The following is a 15,857-nucleotide window of genomic DNA, read 5'->3' on the forward strand; positions in this document are numbered from 1 at the left end:
TGCGCCACCACCGCCCAGCTCGCTCTTTCTTTCTTTCTTTCTTTCTTTCTTTCTTTCTTTCTTTCTTTCCTTCCTTCCTCCCTCCCTTTCTGTGTGTACATGTGTGTATGTGTGTGCGTGTGTGTGTGTGTGTGTGCACGTGTGTGCAGGTGCATTTGTATGTGTGTGCATTTAGAGGCCAGATATCAATTTTGGGTGTCATTATTCAGGAGTCAGCAACCCTCTTTTATTTTTATTTTTTTTAGAATTAATATATTATTTAAATTACATTTATTGGTGTGTGTGTGTGTGTGTGTGCGTGTGTGTGTGTGTGTGTGTGTGCGTGTGTGTGTGTGTATACACTCTCACTCATACCGAGGACAACCTGAAGAGGCTGGTTTTCTCTTTCTACCATGTGAGTCCCAGGAATTGAACTCTGGTCATTAGGTTTGGTGGCAAGCTTCTTTACCCAATGAGCTATTTTAAGGACCCAGGGCTAGTCATTCAAGCTAGGCTGACTAACTAGCAAGCCCCAGAGATTGCTCTGCCTCTGTCTTCCCGGATCTGGGTGTAGAAGCACAGGCCACCATCTCGGCTTTCTAATGTGGTTTCTGGGGCTTGAACTCACACCCTCATGCCTGCAAAGCGAGCGCCCTATACACCTGTTTTCATGGCTCTGCTAATGACATCATTTTTAACTTGTCTAAGAAAAAGTTGAGGGTCAAGGGGAACAAACAACTGAAGGATGGGGAAAGGGGACAGTGTGATGGACAAGAAACACCTGGAGTGCCATGGTGTCCCCTGTGCATCCCAGGCCTTACGCCTGCTTGCCTCCGTCTTCCCATGTTTGCCCCCTTGTGGAGGTCCAGGAGGTCCTGAAGGGTGGAGTCTCCAAGTTTTCATCAGGCTAGGACATACCCGTTTTTCAGACTAGCAGTACTTATCCCCCTCGTGAAGAACAACTTCATCCTCCCCCTTCCGGCCAGCACCATAGGTAGAGTGTTCTGAGGAGTGAACTGTCCTGACCCTTCCTGGGATAAACACAATAGAACAGGTATCTAATGCTTTCCTTGAGGTTGAAGATGGAGGACTACCATGACCTGGACGTGGCCATTGGGCTATTGGGAGCTCAAACTTCTGTGGCTACCTTCAGGTAGAGCCGGAAGCGGGTGGAGGAAGGGTGGAGTGGTGATGTCCCTAGGGAGCCACTCTCCGAGCAGCCAGCTGAGCACAGGAGTAGCGATCACAAGTCTCACTCTGTCCAGAGTCACTGTGGCTACTAGTGATGGTCTCCTCTGTCTCCCAAGTGACCAAGGAACACTATTAAACTGCTCCAATTTAGAAGTCCAGAAGAAGAAAAGACACCGGGGACTTGGAGGAGGCCTTGTTCTGGGGGGTAGGTAAGCTAAGATTTTATCCCATTCTGAAATCATCCCAGAGAGTTTTGGCCAAGTAAGTTCTCAAAGTTTAGTGCCTGCTCCAGACTCTAAATCCATTCCATTATCATCACACCTAAAGCCCAGAGCTGTGAATCTCAGTGGTACTGATGCCGGTTGGTGTCCCAGGCCCCAAAACTTGCACCTCTGAGCTCTACTGTGCCGTCATAAAAAAGACTCAGTCAAAGTCTAGAGATCAGCCTGGCCTAAGTCAGCCCCAAAGGCTGCAATGGGACTTAACTTTGAATTTTATCTTCAGCCAGAAATCCCTTCCAGATCTGGAGACCAAGAGGTTCTCAGAGCCCACTTTTCTACTGCTTACTGTCTAGGTGGGCCCTGAAGGACTGGAGTGTGCGTGACCAAAGTCCCTAGCTAGGAGCTGGCAAAGATGAAGGGTGAGGGTGTTCAGCAACCACTCCAGACAGTAGCAATCAAATCGTCCCGTCCCCCCCCCCCCGCCAAGCACACAGTATGGGAAGAGACACAGAGACAGAATGTTAAACCACACACAAATGCATTCAGCCAACAAAATGAGAAGGAGGGAGAGTGAAGGAGGCCTTGGGGACCAGTGTCAGGAGGTGGATAGGAAGAAGCAGAGGTAGGGGAGATGAGAGGGATGCACCTGCGAAATCATCAGGGGTTAGGGAGGGAGAGCGATGGAAACCAAACCATAGACCAGGGGACAGCTAGGAGGTGGCTTGTTTGGAGAAAGTGCAAATGAAAAATTAAAGGAAGAAAAGGAAAGAGAAAATTAAAAACAAATCAATTCAGAGCAAAGTGAGAAGAGAGAGAGGGAGAGAGAGAGAGAACTCAAACTAAGCAGAGTGGGCGGATTTATCTGAAATGAGAGGGGGAGAGCAAGTGCACAGCTGAGCTGGGATACCTACCTTCTCAGTGGTCAGGGACAGGGATGCAACAACAAAAGAAAGACAAGAAAGTGTCTGCACGGGGAATGCAGGACATGGTGATTCCAAATGGACCCCTGCCTTGAGCCAGCAGAGGGGAAACAGCCTGCCCTGCGGCTTCTGGGTGTCGCCTCGGGGATGGAAGGGGCCACTTTTCAGGCATCTCTGTTAGATTCATTATTTATTTACTTATTTTAAAATCTTTAGCTGCAGGCTCCAAAAGCCAAGCTTTTCTTAATTCTCTACATAACCAACTCCCCGGAGGGCATGCATGCAGCAGCTAATAAATGCAGAAACCACAGGGTGGATAGAGAAGGGGCATTAACTTGGGAGAGAGGCCCAAATCAAGAGGAGAGAGATGGAAAGAGAAGATAAACAGGCACAGCAAGAGGGGGCGGGGGGGGGGAGGGTGGATAGAGAGGCCAGACAAAGAGAGAGAGGCTGGTTAAACAAGGCCAGTCAGGGAGGATGAAGAGGGCAGGACGGGAGCCACATATTTAAAAGGAAAAACAACTATAAGTTCAATTTGGAAGCTGCATCTTGCCTCTCAGATCAGCCCGAGACTTCCCTATGACGTATTTAACTGCTTTTTGAGACAGGAACTCACGTAGCATAGGATAGCCTCAAACTCAGTATGTAATAGAGGCTGGCCTTGAATAACCGATTCTCCTGCATCTACTTCTCAAGTGCGGGGATCACAGGTGTGCATCACTAGCCCCAGATCTTATGTGGTGCTAGGGAGCCAATCCAAGGCAAACACTGCCAGCCAAGTCCCCGCCCGCCACTCTCTTCCTTTTTCTCTATAGTGATTGAACTACACGGGTAGGCCAGAACTCTGTTACCAGGCTACATCCCAGGTTCTCCTTTCTAAATTTTTGATACTGACTTTTTGTTCTCAGATAAGTTACCAAGGGTGACCTTGTCTGTCCCTGGCCTTGCTATCCTTTTTCATCAGTTTTCCAGGCACTAGGATTCATGTGAACACCATCAGTCATGGCTCTGTTTTCAGATGGAGGATTGTCTGGAGCAAAGACACCAATGGCTTGTCCCCCGACTAGAACAGGTCTTCTCTCTTGTCTAGACTCCCTAGCTTGGACAGCTTTACCTGAGTTAAACTTGCAGTTGCCTTCAGACCCCTCCTCTGGGCTTTCTAAGGACATAGGGCCTGACACTGACTTCCCCTGCCTGTCCACAGCACCCAATTAGTGACACAGGACAAGTCCCTTCTCTTTGTGGTCACTCGCTTCTTGCAAGGTCCTTTATGGACTCGGAAACCCTAGTGTTGTTCATTTAAAACCTGAGCTAACTCCAGTATGTCCCCTGGGGTTAGCAAGAGGGCTAGTTGCCCTTCCTTACTAAGCAGGTGTTGTCAGTGTGGCTGTCATTCATCTCTGGAGTTGTGTTCTCTTTTAAATCCTGATCACAAGAGAAGAAAGTATATAAAGATATGGGCATGACTAATGTAGACTAGGAATTCAAACATCATCTCTGCATTAGAAGAAAGGCTTCCACAGTAACACACACACACACACACACACACACACACACACACACACACACAAGCAAAGTTCTAGAACACAGAAGAGAGAGAAAAGGAAAAACAAAACCCAAAACAAGCCCAGAAAGACAGCTTGCATTTTGGTACATTACAAAATTGTTTTCTTTTTAAATAAAGAAAAAGGAAATACAAACAAAAAACAAAGTAACAGGGGAAAATGACATAAACTCCCCCACCCTCAGCTAAACAAGATATGGAATTATAGTATTACCACGTTTCAAATGGGAGGCTAAAAAACAAACAAAGACATAGGTGGGGTTAAAAAAAACATTGAGCTTCTCTTTTTTTCCATATCTTTCTCGCTCCTTTTCTTAAAGACAGTGTCACAAGCTTATCCCCAGTACTTATGCCCAAAAACTTTTTTCAAAATGGTGAAGGTTATGGACATCCCGGCCCTCCCTCCATCTCAGAACTAGCCTCTATAACAGTCCCCTGTTAAAAGTCTTTTTTTTTTTTTTAAAGGAAAAGAGAGGATCAAGCATAAGTTGGAGACCTGGGATGTTCAGTCTCAGATTGTGCAGGATGCAAACGTAAGGGATAAGATTCTGAGCTATGAGTTGTGAGAGGAGTAAACAATGCACTTGTAAACTCCCATGGCCATGTGAAAATGGAGTCCAGTTTTGGGCAGGAGATATAAAGTGCTACATAGACCAACTGCTGGCTCCTTCACAGCCATCTAGTTACTGTTGCCTTTTTTTTTTTTTTTTTTTTTTTTTGGTTTTTTCGAGACAGGGTTTCTCTGTGGCTTTGGAGCCTGTCCTGGAACTAGCTCTGTAGACCAGGATGGTCTGAAACTCACAAAGATCCACCTGCCTCTGCCTCCTGAGTGCTGTACTGTTGCCATTTTGTCTGCTTCCCCCCCTTCCCCCCCCTCCATGTCTAGTTACTATATCCATTTTGTTTACACATATACACATGTGTTGCAAGGAGCAGTGGACAGGGAAGTTGTTCAGATTCCCAAGACCCACAGAAGGGATCAGAAATAGGATGGGACTTACTTTCATCCCTGGTTTGGAAAACAAACCCGTGTTTGGGGATCTTAAATGAGGTCACAGATGAGAGACTGTTCAGGTAGTCTCTGTGCTCAGGAAGTTTCGGATGGCCATGCTTCTTTTTAGGTTAGCCCATCAGTTCTAGCCCTTGCTGGTTGCTTTAAGATACCCCATTGTGCCATCTCACACTCTCAAGACAGATCCAAGGGACATCAGTGACCTTGACTGGTGGCCTAACCAAAGCCCCAGGAGCTAGGCCAAGAACCAGGTATTCTTTTAGGATAGTCTAGAGGCAGGCTTTCCCACAGAAATCCTGAGAACAAAAGCTTTGTGCCCTACCTCCCTTCGCCTTCCTCTCTGACGCCACAGGAGGAAGAGTAGTTCAGAAAAGGAAGGGCGTGAAAGAAAACAAATAAACAAAAAAAGCAAAATGAAACTGACAAGTACAGGTTCATGTTAGCTGCTGAAACCTGGGGTCTGGGGAGGGGCTGTTTGTCACTCGGATGAGGCATCTTGGGCAATGCTTCGCGGGTGTGGGAAGGACCCAGCTATTCTACCTCAAGTTCTTGAGCACACCCAGTGGCCCTGTCAGGGCCGCAGCACCCTCTCCTCCAGAAGCCTCAACCTCATACTCTGATTGGCAGATAGATGGGGTCTATAGACCTTCGTGTGGCCCATGCGGGAAATAAAAACGTCTAGTGTTTTGTTCGGGATCCTACGATTACCTCACCTGCCTGAAGATCTAGAGGTGACTGTGTCCCTTCTTAGGATGGATGGGGACAGTTTTGTGGTGGGGACCGTAATGGTAGGAGTGTTTTGGGTGTCTCGGTAGTGACAAGCCTGGGAAGTGAAGTTGGCAGGTTTGAGACACCAATCCAAACTGGGCAGTGCTAGGGCCAAGGACAATAAAAGCTCATTGCAGGTCCCAAGAGAAGAAGAAAAGGCTAAAGAGGGGTTAGGGGAGGGAAAGGACTTAGAGAAGGGGTTAGGGCTTGGATGTCACATGACACTCACTGGAGTTTGAATCACTTCTCTCCAGTTCCTGACTGCCGTGTTTACTGCCCACACCTGTTCCCCGGAAGGCAAGAAACCTCGGTTCACCTCCAGCGGCGTATCCCAACTATCCCTATGGTCAGGCCTTCTCTGACCTTCGCTTTGCCAAACACGAAAGTGGCCCAGGCCTGCAGGTCCCCACCCCTAACCCCTCACCAGACCACCAGGTCCAGGTGGGAACAACATCCAACTGAGCATTCCAGGTAACTCCAGGCACCCGATGCCCCTTGCAGAGCACAAGGGAGGACTGGGAAGGGAGAGAGTGTCGAACGGGTCGCCCGGTGACCCATTAACGGCCCCGCCCCTCCAGCTACCCGCTCCTACCCCCGCACGACGCAGCCCGCAAAAGCGGAGTGGCGAACCCTCCGCAAAGCCAAGCGTACGTACATCGGGCGGGCTGTGCGCCGAGCCGGGGCGGCCCCCGTGCGTTCCGCTGCGTTGCCTGCTGCCTCCGTTCTGCTGGGGCGACCCCCATCCGCTGCCGCCCGATGGGGACGGCGACCGGCTCCCGCTGGATCGCTGGCTGCCAGTCTTCCGCCCGTCATCTCGATGCTTGGGGCTCAGCCTGGGGGAGCGGAGGGATGGGGGGGAGCCGGCGTGGGACGCCCCCTCTGCTTGATTCCCAACTCGCGCTTTCAGGGAGAGAGCAACCCGAGCGAGCCAGCCCTGCACTGCCTTGAATTCCCATTTAGGCTCTTCCTCCAGGTGGGCACTAGCTTGCTTCTGGCTGATGAACTTTGGTCCTGGGAACTACTCCCTCCCCCGCGCACCCCGGCCCTTAGGGGACACAACACTCGCTTCCGTCCCCAAGTTACACTAAATACTTTTTCTTTTTTTGAGACAGTCTCGTGTAGCACAGGCTGGTTTTCAACCCTACGTCTAGTCTAGAAAGACCTTGAACTTCTGATCCTCCTACCTCCATCTCTAAAGTGCTGGAATTGAAGGCGTGCACCCCAACACTTGGATTATGACCCTGGGGAGAGGGGAGGTCAAACCCAGAGCTTCGTGCACACCAGGCACACAGCCTACCAGCTGGGCTAAATCTCCGCCCCCCACCTCACCCGCCAACCATCACCACTGGAGCCCTCCCCAGGGTTCAGCCTACCTGCTGGGTGATCCGGAATCGCTGTAGTGTGAGGTCACCGAGGGACTGTGGGAAGTGACGCTGCTGTGGTGGTGAGACCTTCGGCCTGGGGACTCAGCGTGAGGCCTGGTGTGGGCAAGGGGAGTCAGCCGGAACTGAAATGTTATCCACTTTGACCGTGGTGTTGCCTGGCCTGACCTCGGGGATTTGGTGTAACTGAGGAAGGTCACTGTGGGGTCAGCCCCACCCCCAGCACAGGCTCCGACAAAAAAATTACCTAAATGGGGTTGGGGCTGGGTGTAGGGTCCCTAAAAGTCATCAGAGAGTTAGGGAAAAGAGCCTTTTCTTGGTGACAGCCCCAACTTCCAAAGATCGTCTCATCTTTTACCTGGTCTTCTTAGAATGGAGGGTGTGGGTTAAAGAGGTCAAAGGGCAGAAAGGATGGATGGGTGGCAAGGAGGCTAAGCGCCACCAGTCCTAAGTGGCCACTGGCTCACAGGGCTTCCCCAACCCATTTGAACGATTAGGGGGGCTATCCTTTTTAGCCCAAGTTGCCCTTGGAGGTTTGAGTCTAGGTAAGTTCAAGAGGTTGTTTTTTTTTTTTTTTTTTTTTTGGTTTTTCGAGACAGGGTTTCTCTGTGGCTTTGGAGCCGCCTGTCCTGGAACTAGCTCTGTAGACCAGGCTGGTCTCGAACTCACAGAGATCCGCCTGCCTCTGCCTCCCAAGTGCTGGAATTAAAGGCGTGCGCCACCACCGCCCGGCCAAGAGGTTGTTTTTGGGGGTGCTAAAAGGCCAGGTTTTCTGGGGCAGGGGGAGGAGAGTGGAGGGTTCTTACCTCTTGCGCTCTTTGTTTTTTTCTTTTCGTTTGCTCTTGAGGCTTCGAGATCTGCAGGAGGCAGAGACCAGGTCTGAGCACCACCGTGGCTGCAGAGTGACCAGAGTGACCGTAGAGCTCTGGATTCCAGCTGAGCTGGACAAGGAACTCCAGTTTGCTCCTCTGAGACCTAAACCACCCTGGCACATGGCCAGGCTTCATGCAGAGGGGTGTGCATGTATGTGGTGCTGGGGCAGAATCCGTGGAGTTCACATATAACTGGGCCCTCTACCACCAAGCCATGCACGCCCAGTTTGTAACCTTCTGCTTTCCATATAAGCAGGATCTCACTGGAGATCTCTTATCCCCATGTAGCAACTACTCTGATACCACGAAATCCTTTCCCATCCCAAACAAATACAACAAACACCAAGATTTAGGAAAGGGCTGGGGTAGAGGGGTTCAGCTTGCTTTGGTCGTCAGTTCCACAGAGAAGCTGATGTAAGAGGGACTAGCTCAAAAACCAAACCAAACCAAAGAAAAAAAAACAAAAAACAAAAAAGGGGGGGCGACTAGCTCGCCGTCCTGGTGATCCGGGCTGTACATAGGATAGTTGCCACCAGGGGGCAGCAGAAGCCCAAACCATCCTTCCACCCTGGGAGGGAGAAAGTGGGCAGAAATGGGGAAAAGAGGAAGGGTGGGGTGGAATTATTTCCATACTCCCAGGTATGAATGGCCTTTGGTAAATTCCTCCAAGGGAAGGGCCTGGATACTCTGTCCCTAGTCAGTGTTGTAGGGAGGAGTCCGACTCCTGGGGTAAGGGCACAACTGGCCTACAGTTTTTTTTTTGTTTGTTTGTTTTTTGTTTTTTTTAAATTATGTGCATTGGTATTTTGCCTGCCTGTATGTTGTGTAAGGGTGTTGGGTCCCCTGGAGCTGGAGTTGTAGATGGTTGTGAGCCTGTATGTTGTGTGAGGGTATTGGGTCCCCTCGATCTGGAGTTACAGATGGTTGTGAGCTGCCATGTGGGTACTGGGAATTGAACTCGGGTCCTCTGGAAGAGCAGTCAGTGCTCTTAATCGTTGAGCCATCTCTCCAGTCCCCCTGGGCTACACCTTTTGATCCCTGATACTGAGTTTATTAACTTCTGCCTGGCTTCTTCTTTTCCTCCAGTCAACCCAGAAGCCAGTACCATGGCCGCCTGGCAGTCAGCCCTGTAGAGGGCTAACAACCGAGGTGCCAGAAACTCCAGGACTAGCCCCAGCCTGGCCACCCCCATCTTCTACCCACTGAGCCATTCCAGTTCACAGAAATGCTTTGTCCTGGCCTGCCCCTTTCTCTGCAATTCGGGGTCCCGAGGCTTCCACTATGCCACGGCTTTCAGCTCTTTCTGTACATATTTAGGGCTTTTACACGGAAGCTGAACTGAGGCAGGCAAAGGCCGACCTGTGCTCGAACTGCTGGTGTGGAATATGGGACTGGACTCGGCACCCCCCCACCCTTCGTGGCTTTGGTCCCTCAGGGAGTCTGGCAACCTCTGTGTGCCTGCTCGGGAAAGCATAGCTAACCTGTATCGTCTCTTCCTCCGGGACCCAGAATCAGACCTGTGGGCGATAGACAAATTCTTCTGAGTCTCCCTGGGATCGGCCACCGAGGGGCACAGCCCAGGTCCTGAGCCCAGGGAACGAGACAAGCTGCAGGGGCAGGGGTGTGGGGAGGAGAGGGCAGATTACCTATCTCGGCGGTGCTTCTTCACACCCTTCTTCTTCTTGCGCAGGGGGGAAGCACTCCCACAGCTGTGAAGATAGGGGTGGGCACTCGTGAGCTGGGGGTGGATAGGAGAGGATGGGTGTGGCTGAAGGGGCTTGGGGTATGGAAGCCGGGAAGAGGTCCCAGGGTATGAAACCCAATGTCTCTTGTATAGAAAGCCAAAGACGCCTAAATTGATACTATTGTGCCTGTCCCTTAGTCGCCCTTTCTCCTTTGTGTGTGCTTGCGTGTGTGTTTGCGTGTGTGTATTTGTGTGTGTGTGTGTGTGAGATCTTCTTCCACTAGGTAGGTCCAGGTGACTCTACTCAGGTCATCAGGGTTGGTTACAGTTTCTTTGGTTGCTGAGCCATGTCACCAGCCCCCTATTCTCTCTCTCTCTCTCTCTCTCTCTCTCTCTCTCCTTTCTTTCCTTCTTCCTTCCTTCCCTCCCTCCCTCCCTCCCTCCCTCCCTCCCTCCCTTCCTCCTTCCTTTCTAGCTTTCCTGGAGCTCACTCTATAGACTAGGATGGCCTTGAACTCACAGAGATCCACCTGCTTCTGCCTCCTGAGTGCTGAAACTAAAGGCTGCGCCATCACTACCCAGCTGCCCCTGTGCTTTCTGAGTCGGGGTCTTTCTCTGACTTCTGAGACATGCCACCTTGGCTAGGCCGGCCAGTGAGCCTGCTCTTTGGTTCGTTTGTGGTGTTGTTTATTTGGTTATTTTTGTTTGCTCATTTTGGAGACAAGCCTTGCTGTGTAGCCCAGGCTAGCCTTGAACTCATGGTTCTTCTACCTCGGTCTCTCAAGTGGTGGGATCACGAGAGGGTGCCCCTGTCATGTATAGGGAGAAAGAAGAAATGTTTCTTCTGGTCTGGTTTCCTTACAGGGCCTCACACTAGGCTAACTCACCGGCTCTGAGTGTCCCCAGCCCTTGGGATTTCTGGGACAGGTATGCAAACACTGGCGCTGGCAAGTTCAGCGTTCAACCCCTGAGGTGCCAGGCCGCTGTGTCTTCCTTTCCCACCCACAAGTGCCTCCACCCTGGGCCCCAGGTCCCCCCACCCCGTCTCTGTTTCCCCCATCACTGACCTGCATTCTGACTCTAGTCTCCTCTTTTTGCTGAAGGTGGATGCCAGAGAGAAAGGACAGACAGATGGACCCGATTAGCTAGCTAGTGGCCCCAGGACAGAGGAGGGGGAGGACATAGAAACGGGGGAGTTGTAGTTGAGGGCCGGTAATGATCCCCTTCCCAGGGTCACCCACACTTGGGATGGGGTTTACTTGAACAGTGGGAGGAGAGTTATGCCCAGTGGAGGTGGGGCTTAGAGCGGGACAGGGCTTAGCGAGTGGGCGGGGCTAGGAGATGGAGGGGTTAGTCTTCAGGATAGGGCTTCAAGTGGGTGGAGCTGGTTTAGGTTCCCGGATCCCAGGTGTAGCATCTGTGTCCCTCCACATCCTCAAGGCCCCTCCCCGCCTTGCCCTAGGACCATGCGCCGCTCTCACCGGCTCCTCCGATGACTGCCTTTCTTTTTCTTCTTCTTCTTGGGAGGGGGCGATGCGGAGCTGCTGGACCAGTGCTTGGTCCTGGGCGAGAAGGGGCGTCGGGGGCGGTAAGGGAGGCGGCCCCGTGTTGCCCTCCCCTCCGCCGCGGCGGCCGCTCACCTGTACCCCCGGTGCCCGCGGTAGCACGCGACCGGGCAGTCGCAATCCACCGGGCCGTCGTCCTCATCGAAGGGTGGGTACTCCAGGCCCGGTTCCAAGCCGTCCATCCTCCGCGGGGTCTCTGCCATGCTAAGGAAAGACAGGCGCTGCTCATTCGCCTCCGAGGAATGGCCTTCCAGCTGCTGCAGCCTGGGTATGGCGCCATGGCCCGGCCTATATCCTCTGGGTTATATGTGGCTGGGGATAGGGGGAGGTGCTTGCAGACCAGGGGGCTTGCCATCCTCAGTCCTGGAGGCTCTGATGAAGATTCGAGTCGCCCAGGCTCCTCGGTAGTGGTTTGCAAAGAGAAAGAACCCTCAAGCCTGGTAGTGCAGGCCTGTTACGTCAACTATTAGGAATGCTGAAGCTGAAAGAATTCAAGTTCAAGGGCTGTTGGACCAACCTAGCTAAGAATAAATAATCAGATAAATGGCTGGGGCCGCAGCTTCGAAGGCCGGGACTCAGCTGTTTAACGCTGGCCTGTAGGGAAGCCCTGGGTTCCAGCCCCAGTAACACACGCTCACACCCCCCACCCCCTCCCACACACGCACATGCATGCACGCACAACCAAACCAACCAAAAAACCAGGAATGCAGAGTTGGTAGAATGCTCGCCTAGATTTCATGAAACCCAGGGTTCCCTGTGCAACTGGGTGTGGTAGGGCACTCTTGTAATATCCCAGTACTTGGGAGGTGGAGGCGGGACGAGTTCAAGGCTATCCTCAGATACATAGGACGGTCCAGATCATCTGGGTAGCCTGAGATCTTAACAACGAAACAATTAGATCCGTCCCATTTATTGAGCGCCTTCTTACCCTTCACCAAGTCTCCTCCTAGTAACCGTTAGCCCTGTTGTCCCTACTGCCCTCCCTTTTCCTCACAGGATTCCCTACTCTTTCAAAGAGCCCCTCCCCCATCCACCACTGACATCTGCTTCTCCAGATCCCTGATCTCACCCTCTTCCGCCTGCACCTCCTTTCCCTCCTCTTTCCTTCAGCTCTGGCCTCAGCCCCTGAAATATTCATAGCCTCTCCTCACCCTCCCCCCCTCAGCAGCCTCCAGAGGCCTTCTGAGCTTCGAAGCTCCAGCTGCCGGTTGTCTTCATCAATCACGGCTGGCGCCGGAGGGTGAGGGTGAGGGTGGGGGCCTCAGCTCTCCGCCGCCTCCAGCTCCGAATCCACTCCCCACCAGGCTCAGGCTCCCAGCTCCTCTGACAGCGCCCCCGCCCCCAGGCGTCCTCTGCTGCAGATGCCTGGTTTGTGGTTGCCTGATCCTCAGGGAAGAAGAGCTATCCAGTCATTTCATTCGTCTGAGGGACTCACAGGAGCCCTTGTCATGAGGGCTCTGTCGCTAAACCATTGTGTGACCTGGGACCTGAGTAGGTGAGTAGGCCCCTAACTGAGCCTCTTCTTCAACTTAAGAATTCTTTTTAAAAATAACTGGAGTATTTTCTTCCCCCCCCCCCTTTTGCTTCTTCTTTTTTTTTTTTTTTTTTTTTTTTTTTTTTTTTTTTTTTTTTTTTTTTTTTTTTTTTTTTTTTTAGTGTTTTCCTTTTTTCTCTTTTCTTTCTTTTTTTCCTTTTTCCTTTTTTCGATTTTTTTTTTCAAGACAGGGTTTCTCTATATAACAGTCCTGGCTGTCCTGGAATTCTCTTTGTAGACCAGGCTGGCCTTAAACTTACAGAAATCCGCCTGCCTCTGCCTCCCGAGTGCTGGAATTAAAGGCGTGCGCCACCACCGCCCGGCCATTTATTTCTTTACTTATGTGCGGGAGTGGGGTCACATGCGCCGCTGTGAATGTGAAGGTCCGACACAGCCTGCTCTCATCCCTTCTCTACTTCCGTCGTGTGGACTCGGGAGCAAACTCAGAGAGTTAGGGGTGGCTCCTTTATTCTCTGTGCCATCTCAGTGGCCCCAAGTTTCTTCCTTTCTCTTTCTTCCTTTTTCTTTCTTTCTTCCTTTTATATTTTTATTTTTAAATTGACCGAGACTACAAATGACCTTCCACAGACCTGTCTCCACAGTAATGGGCTCCAGAGCAGCCCCTTCCCCTCATCTCCATCTCCCTCATCATCTGTGCGGGTGGGGACAGTTCCCTGACTTCAGCAGGACACCCACACCCACGCCCCCTCTCTTGGAGGCTGTCCACACACAACTCACCCCTTCCCGTACAGAGGAGGGAAGCCAGGACAAGAGTACCAGCTTTGAGTTCTCAAAATAGATTTGAATCTATAAATGACTATTTTGGCTGACCGCCGGGGACCTTATCTGCACAGGAAAAGAGAATCCTCTGGCTTGGAGCAGAGGATTAAGGAAGATTGTCCATCCGAGGCTCCTGACACACAGGCCTGGTCCATGACCCGGGCATTCCCTAGCAGTGATTACTTTGCAGGGGACATCTGCTGGCTTACTCATCACAGAGGCCTCTTCCTGGAAGGGACTCTGGAACAGCACAGAAACGGTGGAAGGGAGGGAGACTGGCTGTGGTGACGTGGGGGGGGGGCAGGGAGGCTAAAGCAAGGCATGGTGGCACATGTAATCCCGGCACAGGAAGAGGAGTCAGGAGGATCCCAGGTTTGAAGTCTGCTGGACTATATAGCAAGTTCAGGATAATCCTGAACCAACCCTCAAAAACCCTGTCTCAATAACTAACTAACTAATGACTGACAAGATGCCTCAATAGCTAAAGGCTTGTGCATTCAAGCCTGACAGTATGAGTTCAATTCCCAGTGCCCACACGGTGGAGGGAGAGAACTGACTCCTGTGAGCTGTCCTGAACCCCCAACACACATGCTGTGATATACGCATTCTCTATCCCTCTCCTTTCTCTTTCCTTTGATTCTCAAAAATCAATTTAAAAAGTAAGAAATAAAAGGGCTGGGCCTCAGCAGATAGCTTATCACACAACCATCAGACTGGAGTTCGGATTGCCTGCACCTGCATAAAAGCCAGGCATGGTAGCACACAGAGGAAGAGCAGCCCTGGTGCTTTAGCCAGCCCAACAGACATGATGAGTACCAGTTACAGAGAATCTCTGCTGGAAAAAAAAAAAAACTCAGGTGGAGAAAAATAGAGGAGGACATTCCACTGTCCTGTGACTTCCACATGCACACACATGTACACACGTGGGTGAGAGCGTATGCTTGCATTCATGAATGCTCATGCCTATATCAGCTCAGGAGAGTTAGAGGAAACATGCTCTCAAATTGAAAAGTAAAAGGATGGCTGTGAGTGTGGCTCAGTGGTAGAGCCTCCTCCTAGAATCCCCCAGTGAGGGGCTGGGGTGTGGCTCAGTGGTAGAGCACCTGCCTAGAATCCCCCAGTGAGGGGCTGGGGTGTGGCTCAGTGGTAAAATTCTTCTTTAGTGTGAGACCCTGAAATCAGTCCCTAGCACATTGAAAAACAATAATTATGACCAGCTTGTAAACACTAGGCTGTCCCTGTCAGTCTCGGAGCCACGACACATATTTGGGAGGCTTTTTGGGGGGATGAAAGAGAGAATAGTGTGATCCTTCTACCTCCACAGAACCAACACCCTCACATGCCTTAATTCAAACCTCTCTGCTCTTCCTCATCTTGAAACAGGTGACTCCCTCCCTTCTGCCCTTGTCTCCCTCCTCTGACGTGTCCAGCCCCCTTGTGCTCTAAGGTCCATCACCGCCCACACAGCTTCCCAGCCACACAAATGCCTGACATGCAAAACACAGTCTTCAGTGAAACTGGTAAAGGCAAGGGCAGCTCCAGTCGCTCGTGGGTGAGCTGGTGGGAGGTGGGAGCTTCAGCGGATACAGACTTGAACACGATGATGGCTATTTACAAAATCAAGTTGCTCCCTTTGGGCCATGCCTGATACAGGACCTCTCTGGTCTTTGTAACTGCCCAGTTAGGCTGGCCCCGAATATCCTTCATGTGCCCCTTGCTCCCAGTTTCGTCCCCTTCTCTTGTGCTTCCTTCTCTGATGGCTCCATCTCCAAGGTGTCTTCCTATATAACTCTCAACTTTATTTGAAGAAATTTATTTCATGCGTATGATTGTTTTGCCTGCATAGATATATGTGCACCGCGTGCAAGCAGTGCCTGCAGAGGCCAGAAGAGGGCATCGGATCCCCTGGGACTGAAGTTAGGGATGATTGTGAGCTCGCAGGTGGGTGCTGGAGCCGAATCCTGGTTCTCTGCAAGAATGACACATGCTCTGAGCCATCTCTCTAGCCCCTCTGCCTTAGTTTTGGGAGACAAGGTCTCTCACTGAACCTGGAGATCTCTGTTGGGACTAACTAGTTAGCCAGCAACCCTGGGACCCATGTGGTTCTGCATCTCCGGTGCTCAGCTTGCAGATGCTCACCGGCACACATGGCTTTTATGTGAGTGCCGAGAATCCAAACACAGCTCCTCACACTTTTGCAGCAAGCATTTTACCCACCAAGTTACCATCTCCCCAGCCCGTTTATTTGTTTATTTTTTTTCGAGACAGGGTTTCTCTGTAGCTTTTGCTTCCTGTCCTGGAACTAGCTCTGTAGACCAGGCTGGCCTCGAACTCACAGAGATCTGCCTGCCTCTGCCTCCCGAGTGCTGGGATTAAAGGCGTGCG

At 51.3% G+C, this 15,857-nt stretch overlaps 1 protein-coding gene across 1 annotated transcript in view; it reads right to left on the minus strand.

Moving 5' to 3' along the window:
• Srrm3 (serine/arginine repetitive matrix 3) overlaps positions 1-15,857 on the minus strand; it is a 70,897-nt gene that overhangs the window by 10,211 nt on the left and 44,829 nt on the right. The window contains exons 4-11 of the mRNA XM_005344606.2: positions 11,234-11,362; positions 11,075-11,155; positions 10,661-10,690; positions 9,556-9,618; positions 9,391-9,426; positions 7,844-7,894; positions 7,029-7,133; positions 6,311-6,488 (exon numbers count right to left, since the gene is read on the minus strand). Of these exons, the coding sequence (XP_005344663.1) occupies positions 6,311-6,488; positions 7,029-7,133; positions 7,844-7,894; positions 9,391-9,426; positions 9,556-9,618; positions 10,661-10,690; positions 11,075-11,155; positions 11,234-11,362 (673 nt within the window). The remainder of the gene's footprint in view (positions 1-6,310; positions 6,489-7,028; positions 7,134-7,843; positions 7,895-9,390; positions 9,427-9,555; positions 9,619-10,660; positions 10,691-11,074; positions 11,156-11,233; positions 11,363-15,857) is intronic.

This window comes from Microtus ochrogaster, chromosome 2 (assembly GCF_000317375.1).
Source record: "Microtus ochrogaster isolate Prairie Vole_2 chromosome 2, MicOch1.0, whole genome shotgun sequence".
In the NCBI taxonomy this organism is placed as follows: Eukaryota; Metazoa; Chordata; class Mammalia; order Rodentia; family Cricetidae; genus Microtus; species Microtus ochrogaster.